General features: G+C 43.6%; 1 protein-coding gene across 1 annotated transcript; it reads left to right on the top strand.

Moving 5' to 3' along the window:
- The first annotated feature begins 5,638 nt into the window (after nt 1–5,638).
- PEBP1 (phosphatidylethanolamine binding protein 1) lies at nt 5,639–11,956 on the top strand. Its single transcript, XM_004691000.2, has 4 exons — nt 5,639–5,933; nt 7,046–7,155; nt 7,831–7,931; nt 10,964–11,956. The coding sequence occupies exons 1-4, from the start codon at nt 5,799–5,801 to the stop codon at nt 11,179–11,181; spliced, it is 564 nt and encodes a 187-aa protein (XP_004691057.1). The 5' UTR covers nt 5,639–5,798; the 3' UTR covers nt 11,182–11,956.
- The last annotated feature ends 1,656 nt before the right edge of the window (nt 11,957–13,612 follow it).

Below are 13,612 nucleotides of genomic sequence, written 5' to 3'. Positions count from 1 at the left end.
TATGATATATAAATATCTCTTTGAGATCTTGCTATCATTTCTTCTGGATATATACCCAAAAGTGGGAATGTTGGATCATATGATTCTATTTTTAACTTTTTAAGAAACTAGAATTTGCCTTTTTTATGTTAATTTTTATCTAGCTCTTTCTTTAAAATACTTATGCAAAAGATGCCAGTGAGAATGTAAGGGGTATCTTAAAGTGCTTTGAAATTTTCATTAAGGAGAAGCAAAAATCTCAATGTGAAAAAAACACACAAATGGAATCCTGAAGGCCACTTGCCAGTCAATTTCCAGAACAACATCTCAGTCCAATGCTTGGCCACCCACCAAGACCAGGGACCCTGTAGTTACAATTCCAAATTGCCACCCAGCCTTGGTAGCAGTTGCTGAACTCAAGACATGGCCACAGGATGGACCTTATTTTTGTCTAGGCTTCTTAGGAAGCACTTTCCCTTACAGAAGCGCAGGGAGTAAAACTGGAATGAAGCCATTCCACTGACTAACCACATCTGTGCATTCCCTTCCCTCATCCAACAAACAAAACAGCCTGTGGTTTCACCCACAGCAGCACCTACAGCAGTTCCATCTAGACACACACACCTACAAACTACCATCCAGAAAGGCAAGAAGGCCACAGATGTGTCTTATTTTTCAAATTGCTTTCTCTATGCCTTGAATATATGAAAGTACACTTGGTAGTTAGTACGTATTGAATATTTATACGCCATGAGTCCCCTGATTCCTCCAGAGCTGGATCTTTACCTGGATTTTCAGGGCTGACTCTTTACCTGGATTCCTCCAGAGCTGGATCTTTATCTGGATTCTTCTTGGTTTCTGGTAAAAACACAGCGTTGCACAGACATTTGCAGGGGCCTGGGGTCCCTCCCCTGTGGTTAGCAGAAATGCTCTCCTAGGTGGGCTTTCTCTGCCCAGGCCTGTTCTTGCCTCCTCAGAGACCTCGCATCACAGAGAAGAAGCTTCTCTTCTCAGGTGGCTTTTGCCTTTTGGCAAGTCCCAGAGGCTTGCTGAACTTCAGTTTCCTCACCTGTAAGTGAGGGGTAAATGAGAATCAGTCTTAACATCTAACAACAAATGCAGAATTAAATAACTCATAACACAGTTGTATTAGGCAGGAGTTTTAAAACAGTTCTCTAGGAATGCTTTTAACATTGGAAAATGTTCAAAAAAGAACATTACATGAACTCATGGAACGTATAATATGTATTATTATGTGGGTCATGTGGACTACACATATTGTTAGAGAGATGAAAATAAACTTTGTAAATAGAAACATTTAAAAGCAAACGAGGAGGTATATACCTGTTTGAATTTTAGATTCCTTTTGGCTTAAAAATCCATCAGCAAAGAAGGCCACAGCCAGTTTGGAATCTGATACCCCAAACTTGAACCTGAATGTTCCTTGACCCAGTAACTCCCTCCTAAGATTTTATCTTAAGATGAAAACAAGCCCCCAACCAAGTAAAGGCCAGAGGATGTGTGTTAAAGGCTATACATGCAGAGGTATTTCTGGAGCATAGGGTAAATACTTTAAACACTCCCAAGTAGGGTCTTATTTTGTAACAATGCACACAACAGACTGCTGTACAGTCATTAGGAATCTTGCTGTGTCAATTATGTATAGACATGAGGAGGGAAAGTGAAGAAAAGCAAATTATCTCACAGCATCAATGTAAAATTTGAGTTAGTTCATACCAAATACACACTTTTCATATACACATATTCACAAACACATACATAAGGAAGTCTGTAAGGAATACAACAAGATATTCATTGTTTTTGTTTGGCAGGATTACTAAAGACCTTTGATTAATTAATGAATTTTATATTTGATTATTTATATTTCTGAGTTTTTAGACAATGGATATCTAATACTAGCAATGGCTGCCTACATGGAGGCTTATGAAGCAAATCATATGTGTTTCATTTAATCCTTACAGTGATCATGACAGGGTGTTGGTCAACCCATTTTAGAGGTGGGGAAACTGAGGCTCAGGATAAGTCATATCCTTTATTAGTTTTCTTTGCTGTTGTGACAAATTATCACATATTTTTTGACTTACAACCATACAGATATATTATTTTATCATTCTGGAAGCCAGACATCTTAAAGTGGGTTTCACTGGGCTAAAATTAAAATGTCAGTAGAGCTGTGTTCATTCTGGAGGCCCTGGAGAATCTGTGACTTGGCTTTTTCCAGTTTTTAGAGGTTGATTGCATTTGTTGGTCCAAGGCCCTTTGCTTCATCTCAGACAGCAGTGGCTGGAAGGTGCTTCTCACATTGCAGCACTCTGGTTTTGACAGTTCTGCTTTCAGGACCAATGATTCCATTGAATCCATCTAAATAATCCAGAATAATTCTTAATTTTTAAGGTCAACTGCTTGGCCACCTTATCTCCACCTATAACTTTAATTTGCCTTTGCCAGTTAATGTAATATGTTCACAGATTCTGAAGGTGAGGATGCAGATATCTTTGAGAGGTGATTCTTCTGCCTACAACCCTCACCCAGGTCTCACAGGTAGTAGGTGACAGATCTGTAAAAACTTAACCTCATTCTGACTCTATGCCCAAGCCCTTAGATCATGCTAGGTAGTCGATAATTTGTATACTGAAGATATTTAAAAATCTCTTATATGTTAAAAAAAAAAAAACTCCTTTCCTGCTCTTTAACCTTATTCAACCTTATTGCTATGTCACCCATCTGCTCCATTCTATCAAAACTGGTCTCACTGACCCAAGACCAGCACCCTAAAGCCCCAAGCTTGCATCCCCATATTGTCTCTCAATCTTGGGAGTGTCACTCTTGATGGGATCATCACTCTGAGAAGCTGATGACAAGATGGAACTAGTTGTACAAGGAATTTATTAGGGAAAGTGATGTGACTGATAATGGGAGGGAATGGAGAGAGAGGCAGGGAATGCAGGAGAGAGGAAGGAAGCACCTTAGCCCTGATGTCCTTCCAAGGGAGCAGGCCAGCCCACCCTGACTGCAGAGGGCTCTGAGTCTCCCAGGGCCTGGTCTGCCTTTATGTCCCTGGAGAGTCTCAGAGGCTGGAGGCACCTTGCCAAGTTGTAGACTTGGCCTAAAAGCACCTGGAACCCTGGTCAATCTTACAACCTGCTGTTAAACGTGTGAGTGTCTCTTCTTGTGGGGGCACTGTGTAATACTTCAGTTAGGGGAAAGTTCTTTAAAGGGTGGCGATCCTGCCTGTCTTCCCTCTAGTCACAGTATTTCTGGTTAGAATGTGTTAGATGCACGCGCATGTGACTAGTGGAGGCTTTCATCTTGCTATGACATAGCCTCAGCTTATCTATTGAAGGGGGAGCATGGCAATAGCTCCCTTATGGGGTTAGGGTAAGGATGAAATGAGACACTGAGTGTGCAGGCCTTTGCTCAGGGTCTGGCAAGTGGCATTAGTAATGATCAGTAAGCTAAGGTACTCATCATTGTGGCATGCTGACCTGCACACAGTAGGTGCTCAATAAATGGCTAGGGTTGTCATTGGAGCACACATACCGTGGGTGCGTGGCAATGGTATGGCATTTACTAATCTCCTTATTGTAGTGGTTGTTACTGGAGCATATTGACCTCTACAGCAGGCACCCAGCATTGTTTCAGTGGAAATGGTGCTAGTACTGTCTTCTTGGTGGAGACAGAAGCCCAGAGTAATAGGGACAGAGAAAGGAGAGACAGATCCGGGAGGTCATCCCATGAGCTTCCACTGCCGATTCATAAAATAGGAAGAATAATGCCACCTTCCCAGGAGCTAAAGCACAGTAAGCATTTGCACCCAATAAGCACTCCATGAAGTATTCCCCACCTCTTAAACCTCCTTGGAGCATCTGTGCTTAGTATCATTTGTCTAAGGCATGAACATGGACAGGATGGACCCAAAGAGAGGAAAATTGAAGGTGGTGGTCAAGAAGAGTAACACCAGAGTCATTAGTGGGGTGTCAGGGTAGACAGAGAGGTGCCTATTGGAGGGCATTTGGGAGGTAGACTTCATAGATCTGGGGGTTGTTTACTTGTTAGGGTAGGGAAAGGGCAAGAATGTAGACAGGAGCAGAGACACCTGGAATTTCTTTCCACATTTCCCAATAGGCTTTGTCCCCACCGCCTGTCATCTTACAGCATCATGCTTGCCCCGGGCTGCAGGTGTTTTTCCCGAGGTCATGCAAGGAGCTACCTGCAGAAACCCTTCGGGTTGTTCTCTGTTGTTCAGGGGCCATCAGGGCCTGCTGTTGCTGTTTATCACTGTAATTTTAATTCTGTCATTTTATTAATGTCTCTGCTGCTAGACTCAGGTCTTTCGGGGCAGGGGATGTTTCTCCTTTTGCTATGAGGTTCTCAAAGTGCAGTTTGAGAAAAAATGAAGACAAGAACCAATAATCTTATCAGAGCTTGGTGACAGAAGGCTTTGCTTCTAGTCTGGACCTAACAAGACCTTCAAATCTATGCCTTTCATGTACATGTTCTTTGGCTTAGCAAGTCCTTGCCTAATAAAACTTTCCCCCCAAGTATTTAAATATACAGGGATGTTCATTTCAGCAATGTTCATTTCATTGATATTTGTAAAAGGAAAAAACCAACAGAATAGCCTGAATGTCCAACATTGAGGTTTGTTTAATTAATTGTGGTGGATCTAAAGTAGATGAAGCCATTAAAATGGTGAAGAACTCTTTTTGACATGGATATTTTATGGTGACAGTTTAATTTTTTCCCTCAATTTTCTTTGCGTAAATAGACAAAACATCATTATCTATACTTATAATTTTAACATTGAAAAGCTATACCTCAAATTGTTACTGATGTTTATATCGATAGTGGAATAGAAAAAAATTATTTTACTTTTTTTTTTAATCTGAACTTTGTATAATGAACTTATGTTATAATAAGAAATAAAAACAACAGAGAATTTGCCTTTCCCTCCTCTCTCCCCTTGGGGTGTGGAGCTGAGTGGGGAGTGGGGTGATCAAAGTCAGAGGCTGTACTTAAGGTGAAGCCAGAAAAGAGCTATTAAACTCTGTGAATTCTATTTTGAAAGAAAAAAAAAAGCATTTAGAGACCACAGTGAGAGCCGTTTTGCTAGAGGCAACCCATTTATCAGCAAAGTAGGAATAACTATGCTTTAAAAAATGTCATTTCCCAGACATCTTGTGAGGACCAAGTAGGGGGATAGGGGCCACACAGATGTGCACATATATTTGTCAGATGAAAAAAATGTTCAAAAGTTCATTCAGGCCTTCTAATTGGCAGTTACCAAAAAGCATGCACAAAAATATGAGGAAATGCTGGCAGCGGCTTACTTTATGAAGTGTAATGCGGGCAAGGCCTTACCAGATCTGAATTTAAAAGTGGGACAAAGAATCATGCACAAAGGAAAACAAATTAATGGCGGCTCAACTGCATTTCTTGAAACTATGGCCCAGCACATCGTGCCAGTTCCCAGTGACTGAACAACCAGGGGTGGCCAGTGCAAAAACCAAAACAAAACCCCAAAACTGAATGCTTTGACTCTGGCGTGCACGGCGCCAGGCCCTACTGTGTTTGGCCAATCAGAGAGCAGAGGGGAGCCCGGCCCTGCCAGGGATTGGGGGCGGGGCGGGGCGGGGCGCGTGGTGGGGGGCCTGGGCGCGTGCGCTTCCCGGACCGCCGTGCCAGTGCGCTCGAACTGTTATAAGACCCGCTGGTCTGCTCGAACTGTTACAAGACCCGCTGGTCTGCGCCTGGTCTCTCAGCTGCTCGCTCGCCTGCCAGCCCTGCTCAGTCCCGCGATGCCGGCGGATCTCAGCAAGTGGACCGGGCCCTTGTGCCTGCAGGAGGTGGACGAGCGGCCGCAGCACTCGCTGCAGGTCAAATACGCCGGAGTGGAGATCAGTGAGCTGGGCGTCGTGCTGACGCCCACCCAGGTACCCGAGGCTGGCGGGGGACATCTGCGCGGGGTTGGGAGAGCTGCAGGCCGGCGCGGCCGCCATTCTAGCCCGCTTTGCCCCACCGCCGCGGGAAAGGGGTCGTGCCTTGCCGCCCCTCGGCGCCAGCCGGCCGTGTCCGGACCGGTGCGTGGAGGCGGGGCTCGGTCTGCTAGCGGAATGGATCCTCTTTCCCGGGCCCTCAAGGCGTAGACCCGGGACTGGGCCCGTACACTGTACACTGCCGGGACGGGCCCAGGAGAGGGTCAAGCCCGGGAAGGAGCAGGCCATGGCCACTCTGACGCCCTCAGAGCCTCACTCCCTCCCCTAGGATTTTAGGCCTCACTTTGGGGGTTGAAAGCTCTGCCCAGGGCATATGATGAATTATGTAACTGGTGATCCGCGGTGTCCAGAATTTCCTCCTTTGTCTTGGAGGTCTAGAGCGTGAAGCCGGCAAAGGTGAGGGCGTTCTGCAGCACAATGCGCGTGGGCAACGGCTTTGGTTTACCGTTTGTCCTGATGTCCATGGCTCAGCCGTGCATGGCTCCGAGGTGCATAGAGTGAAGACACTGGGTTCGGCGCCATTGCAAATTGGCGTTGAAGCAACGGTGTGAATAAATTGCTGTGATATTTATTGTTTGCATGTTTAAATATCAGGTGCCTGTCTTCCAATCTTTTCCTGGGATTCACTGACCCCTTGACTTTCTCATTTTCTGTACAGTTTTAAATGTCGGTTTAATTCAGATTTCACTGTAGCAGGTTCCAGGTAATTTTTTGGTCACCAAATCTAGAGATCTGGTCTTTCGAGACAATGTAAGCTTAAAGTTGAGACGAGGTAGCATCAGCCTTGAAATCCTGAACTACAACTTCTTTTGTTAATAACTAGCTAGGATACTATCCCTGTGATGTTGTGAGGACTAAACTAAGTCAAGTATATTAAACATGAAATATCAGTTTCGGGCTCCTAGTTAAGTCCATATGCTTTATTAATAATACAACTTTGTTAATAACCTACTCTAGTTTTACCTTGGAGGAATCTGAGATCTAAGCAAAGACAATTGGTTTTCTCAATATTTTTGACATTTTAACTTCAAATTGGTTTCTTTCTCCAGGTTAAGAACCGGCCCACCAGCATTGCTTGGGATGGCGCTGATCCAGGTAAACTCTACACCTTGGCCATGACAGACCCGGATGCTCCTAGCAGGAAGGACCCTAAATACAGGTCAGTTGAGGGGAGATGGGGAAGAGCGGGTCATCCAAATCTGACCTGATGCCTCTTGTAAGCCCCTAACTGGACATGAGTGCTAGAGGTAGGCCTGGTTCAGAGTGTTCACACCCACCTGAAGCCGGAGTGTGCACTTGGGGCCCCTGTAGCCTGGACCAGGCGCCTGGGGTAGCATGCGAGCCAGGTCCCCCTAGGTCCATTACTCCCAAGAGCTAAGAATAATTTTTCCATTTTTAAGTGATTGGTGGAAATTTACAAAATAATTTGTAACATGTAAAAATTACATGAAATTCATATTTTAGTGTCCATAAAAATGAAGTTTTATTGGAACCGAGCCATGATGATGCTGTCATATCTATGGCTGTTTTCATGCTATGGCAGCAAAGTTGAGTATTTGAGACCATATGACCTGGAAAACCTAGAACATTCACTCGCTGGCCCTTTCCAGACAAGGCTTGCTAATCCCTTCCTACAGACTCTCAGAGGAGAGAGGGGCTGGGTTTTCTCTTCTGCACATACATAGGGTTTGTTTGTGCTGACCACGAAGGCTGGACTTCTTATCTTGTCCATCACTGTGTCCTGGAATGGAGCGTGTATTCCGTGCATATTTTCTCGCTGTGCTGGGGGTTATTGTTTTGCTGTGGTACTGATGGTACCTGTTTCTCCATGCAGGGAATGGCACCATTTCCTGGTGGTCAACATGAAGGGCAATGATATCAGCAGTGGCACAGTCCTCTCTGACTATGTGGGCTCCGGGCCTCCCAGGGGCACAGGTCAGTAGGGGCTGCTATTGGGGAGGGTGGAATGGGAGTCTGGGTGCATATTTAAGATTGGTCTAAAGCACTGCACATTTTAGCCTTCTTCCTAGAGCTTTATTTTGTACTAAGGAGTGTCCTTACCCAAGCTCAGAGTTCAGACAACTCAGTTCACCTCTAAGCCAGTTTCCTGCCATTCAGATGCCAGTAACTTGGGTTCTGGTGAGATGGACCCTATTAGTATTGCCCGTCAGCCTCCTGGTTTTTGTGAGCAGAAAGGTGGTAAGAAGATACCAAGGAGGCAACGTTGCAGAATGTTTGAGAACAGCTTCCTAGGGGAGCTGCCTGTGGCCGAACAGGTTTTACGGTCATCCTTTGCCATGTGTCATCTTTGAGTTTCTAGTTCCTGTGTAGGATCTCATAAATGGTAACACTTTCCAAATGAATTATTCCAAACTAAAAATTTATAGTTCCAGCTAATTTCTCAAAAATCTAGTGTCTAGTATCTTGAAAAGATTTGGAAGACTTCAGGAACTATTTAAAGACAGATGCACACACATTGTATTATGGTATTGTGCTATTATAAAGAGACAGACTATTCCACTGAAATGCTCCAAGTTGGCTAAGTGCTGTGTAAGCAAATGGGGGTACTGGGGTGCTGGAACACAGACATAATGTGAATGAAGCATGGCAGGATGGCACCTTTTGTAGACATTGTCCAGCTATGAGTCGTTCTGAAAAGGGACAAGACATTCCCTGAAAGGACAGTTGGCTATGGGCTCAAGTTTTATCTGCAGGCACAGAAGCCTCAGCTGACATCAAGGCCTCTGATGCATTTATATTTCCCAGGGACCTACTGAGTACTGTGGGGCAGTCCTCTAAAATTAGGGAGTTTAATTATGGGAAGTATGCACATGAGAATAACGCGTTTCTCTCAGGTAGGAGCTGCATGTTCTCATTAACAAAAAAAGCTTCTGTGACTCACTTTTTCTCCCTTTGCTTTTTGTTTTACTTTTTCTTCTTTTCATTGTTCCTTTTATTTTTTTAATAAGGTGTAAACAACATATAAGGGTTCAGTTGGCGACTGTTGACTGATTCCCTTGTATGCACCAGTGGAAGTAAGATGTAGAAAGTTTCCATCTCTGATGAGGTTCTCATGTGATCTTTGTGCTAACCGTTTCTGACTTCTTTTTCCAGAGATTGCGCTTGCTTTTCTTGTCTTTCTCTACATGGCACCATATAGTATATAGTTGTGTGGGGTGACTTTTCTCTTTCACTGAAGATGCTGTTTGTACCAGCAGTTCATTCCTTTATAATTCCTTTTTAATTCCTCCATTTTGAGGCTCCATCACAGTGTATGTGGGGCAGTGGCGGGGGGGCTTTCTCTTGGACATGAGGGTTGCCCCAGTGTTTGAGTATCATAAATAGAGCTGTTATGTTCATTCTTATCGTTTTGTGGCCATGAATTTCCATTTCTCTTTGATAATACCTAGCATTGTTAAGTCATATAAATTACCCAAGAGTTCTTCACAGTTATTAAAAATATTTATATTCAGGCCAGCCATTTATGAAAGTTTCAATAGAGACATGTGAGATCCATGTAGACATCATTATTGTTGCCTTTTACAAGATTTCCTTTTTCTTTAAAGGCTGAATGATATTCCAGTGGTATATCATTTTGTTTTTCTATCCCTCGCTTTACCTCTTGGCTACTATGAATAATGCCACAATAAATATATGTGTACAAAAAACAAAATATGGCTACAAAATAGCTTTAAAAAAAGTTCATGGCACTTTTTTTGTGTCAGGTGCTTAACTGGAGCTTGCAAAAAACTGAAACGAAGAGGGTACTTGCTGACTGGTTTGAAAATATTCTTTGCTACTTAGTTGGTTAGAGTGAGTTTGAATCATTTTTTTTTTTTTAAGATTTATTTGTGCTTACAGAACTGGGGTACAGGCCAGAGGCTCAGGGGCGGCGAGAGTCTTTACCAGAGACAGAGTAGAGAGCAGAAAAGGCAGATCTACGAAGTACACTGCTGAGGGGAGCAGCGGGCGGGCCAGGAGAGGTTTGCCACATCATGTGGTCACCTACGGGGCAGGCGGGGATCGAACTCATGTGGAAGCGGCTTTAGCTTCTTAGTGCTGTGCTTTAACCCACTGTGCCACCAGGGAGGGCCCGAATCATTTTTTTAAGATGGGCTTCTTAGGGAAGGGAGATTTGGAGGTAAGAAAATACGGTTCTCCTTTAGCTTATTAGGCTTGATTGTAGTATGATGAGCACCTAGTCAGTGATTTGCTTTGTCTCTACCTATTTCTCCTATATATGTATTTTTAAAGATTTATTTATTTATGCTTACAGAACTGGGGTACAGGCGAGAGGTGTGGGGTGGGGAAGTGAGAGGACTCACCAGAGACAGACTGGGGAGCAGAACAATAGATATACTTAAGTACACTGCTGAGGGGAGCAATGGGCAGGACAGGAGAGGTCTGCCACACCATGTGGGTCACCACCCTCCTGGCCGGGGATCGAACTCCTGCTGCACTGGCTGCTATAGCTTCTTAGCACTGTGCTTTAACCTGTTGTGCCACCAGGGAGGGCCCTATTTTTCATATATTTTTATCACCTTTGTTGCAGGTGCCAGGGTAGGTTCTGCAAGGAGATTAAAATTAAAATGTTAGACTTTTAGGTAATAATTTTACTGTGAAAGAAGGAGATTGGATTCTGACAGGAGTGGTGGAAAATGCATGGCAACAGGGTCCTGGTGCAGCTGGACTGACATTCTGAAGTGGAAGCAGCGATCTGTGGGAGGGTGTGCAAGGGTCACCCTCTGGCTCTGTAGATGCCCGCTGCAGGGGTGGACTTGAAACCAATGGATGGTTTCCAGACATGGGGGAACTGACTCATTTTTCCTTTCTTGGCCATCCCCAGGGTCCCTCTTGTAAAGGGGGGTGGTCTGGGTCCCTTCAAGTTCATCATCTATGAAAATGGGTAATGTGTCCATTTCAGTGCCTGGCTGTGTGTACATCTTCTCTCTTGTTTCTCCCTTCAGGCCTTCACAGGTATGTTTGGCTGGTTTACGCCCAGGATGGGCCGCTGAAGTGTGACGAGCCAATTCTCAGCAATAGATCCGGAGACCATCGTGGCAATTTTAAGGTGGCTGCTTTCCGCAAGAAGTACCAGCTGGGTCCCCCAATAGCTGGCACATGTTACCAAGCTGAGTGGGATGACTATGTCCCCAGACTCTATGAGCAGCTGTCTGGGAAGTAGGGGGATGCCAGGAGATGGAGACAGCCCCTGAAGCCCCCATATTCAAGTTCAGTGATGCACGTAGATTTCTCTTCCCTGCTTCCTTTCTGTCTAATAGGTGGATCTGAGCAATGAGATAGTGTTTGAGAGTGACCACCTTTTGCTTACTTTAATTCTAGAGGGTCATTCACCAGATTTATGTTTTGATCAAACTTAAACTCTATGCTGGGGAATATTTTGGAACTGTGATGGGGTTAACAAATTATTAGTGTAAACATAGCAACCCACAGGTAAAGAAGAGAAAATTCAGCAGCTCTAGAGTAATGGAGCAACACATCAAATAATTCTCTAAAGGAGAATTAACAAAAATAAAGATTCCTTGCCCCTCTGCCTTCGTGAGCCCAAGTCCAGGATGGTGTGTGACAACACAGATGTGTTTACCTGGCATGACACAGACGTGTTTTCATGGCCCCCTCTCTCCTGAAGACAACTAGCAGCTGCCATGTCTGCTAACCACCAGCACGCAACATCTCAGGCTGGTGACTGGGTGTCAGCATCCCACTGTGGCTTCTTCAAGGAGCACTACTGAAAAAAAGCAATGAGGAGAGTGGCTTTGACATCGTCTAGCTGAGCTGCAGGGCTGGGTGACAGGTTTATTAGAAGTCCCTACGTCTGTGCCTGTGAAACTGATCACTGTTCATGGTCTGAGAAAAGCTGGCCTCGGGTTGCTCAATGTTGTGTTAATTCTGCTATTTGCTTGTAGTTGAACAAAAATAAAACTGTATGGATGAAACCAGCTGCTAGATATTTTCCTCTTTGGGGCATGGGGTTTCATCATGGGGGATGTCAAAAGATGAACGCTCAGGGTGAGAAGCCCATTTCTCTGACAGGAACTTGAATCAGGAGCTCCACGGAAAGTCCATGCTTATAAATATGTCATTAAACCACAGCACGGGCAACCATTCAGAGCTTGCCCGGAAGCTCTTGCTGTTGTGTAAGTGGCCTTCTTTCCCCTGAGAATAGAGCTGGTTGAACACCTCGCACATGGGATAGCTGTGCAGAAACACCAGAACAACAGCCAAGAAGTAGCTCAGGCCTCCCTGCCTTTCTTTGTTCTGTGCCTGTGAATCAGTATAAAAAGTGGGGGGTCACTCATGCTGATGTAGCAGAAGGAAGGAGTGTAGGCTTCTGAAGTTTCAGAGTCACTCACCTGGTCTGTGGTGGAGACGAAATTCTGAATTAGGCCTGCGGCTAAGCAGGGTAGACTCTTCCCCACCTTTCGTCGCCACAATACTTTCTTCTCTGACATGTTGCTACGTGTCATCTCTAGGTAAGGTAGAGAGTACATTTTTTTTATTAAACTTTAAAATTCACTTAAAACTAATACTTTATAGAATGAATGTTATAAGGGAACATTTACTCTTTAGCCTTAAAAATAATGTGAAAAGTAATGCACATGCTTGGTTAACACATTTACCTGAATAGGAGAAAAATGCCTTTCACCTTCCTGGCTCTTCAGCAGCAAGTGTCAGTTTTCTTGAGATCGGGAGAAAATGTAAACACCCAAATCAGCATATATTCTTATATTTATTCTTTAAAAATTACAGTCTTGTTATACACACTGGTATATGTCATCTACTCTTTTCCCAGCTGATGTATCTACATGCAATAAATCTGCAGTTAAAAGCTCACCACAAATCAAGTTATTTTGAACAAATGCCCAATTTTATGGATGTCCCATAAATAACATGTCTAGTTTCCTACTGTGATTAGATTACTTCTGGTTATTTGCTGTTATTAAACTGCTTCAGCAAACTTTTTTCCTTATGTATAAAATGCTTTTGCCAGTAATTTAAAAGGCTAAATTCCTAGCATTGAAATCAGGTCATGGGTACATATATTCTCAATTTTTTTTAAACAAGTTATTTTTCTGAATTCCTGGTTTTATTTATTATATATATATATATTAAATACAATATTTAGTGTTATCATTTTTTATTGGGCAATGCATTTTCTATTCTGATACTGACAGATCAACTTCCCAAAAAGTTTACTTTGATTATACTCTTGTCAATGATATGAAATTTTCTCTTTACAAAAATGAAAAAAAGTGCCTTTTTCCTTATCCTTATAAGTATTCTCAGACTTTAAACATACTGACAATTTGTTATGTATTTGAAATAATTTATTATTTTTTTTGTTTGTGCATACAGAACTGGGGCAGGCCAGAGGTGCAGAGGTGGTGAGAGACAGGGGGGAGCAGAATAGGCAGGTTGATGAAGTACACTGCTGAGGGGAGCCATGGGTGAGACAGGAGAGATCTGCTGTGCCATGTGGTTAATGTCCCTGGCCAGTGATCGAATTCATACTTCGTAGCGCTGTGTTTTAACCTCTTGTGCCACCAGGGAGGACCAAAATAATTTACTCTTTCTATAAATTTGTTGTCCTTGGG

This window comes from Condylura cristata, unplaced genomic scaffold (genome assembly GCF_000260355.1).
Source record: "Condylura cristata isolate star-nosed mole 26May11 unplaced genomic scaffold, ConCri1.0 scaffold00029, whole genome shotgun sequence".
NCBI lineage: Eukaryota > Metazoa > Chordata > Mammalia > Eulipotyphla > Talpidae > Condylura > Condylura cristata.
This window is presented reverse-complemented; position numbering and strand designations above follow the sequence as displayed.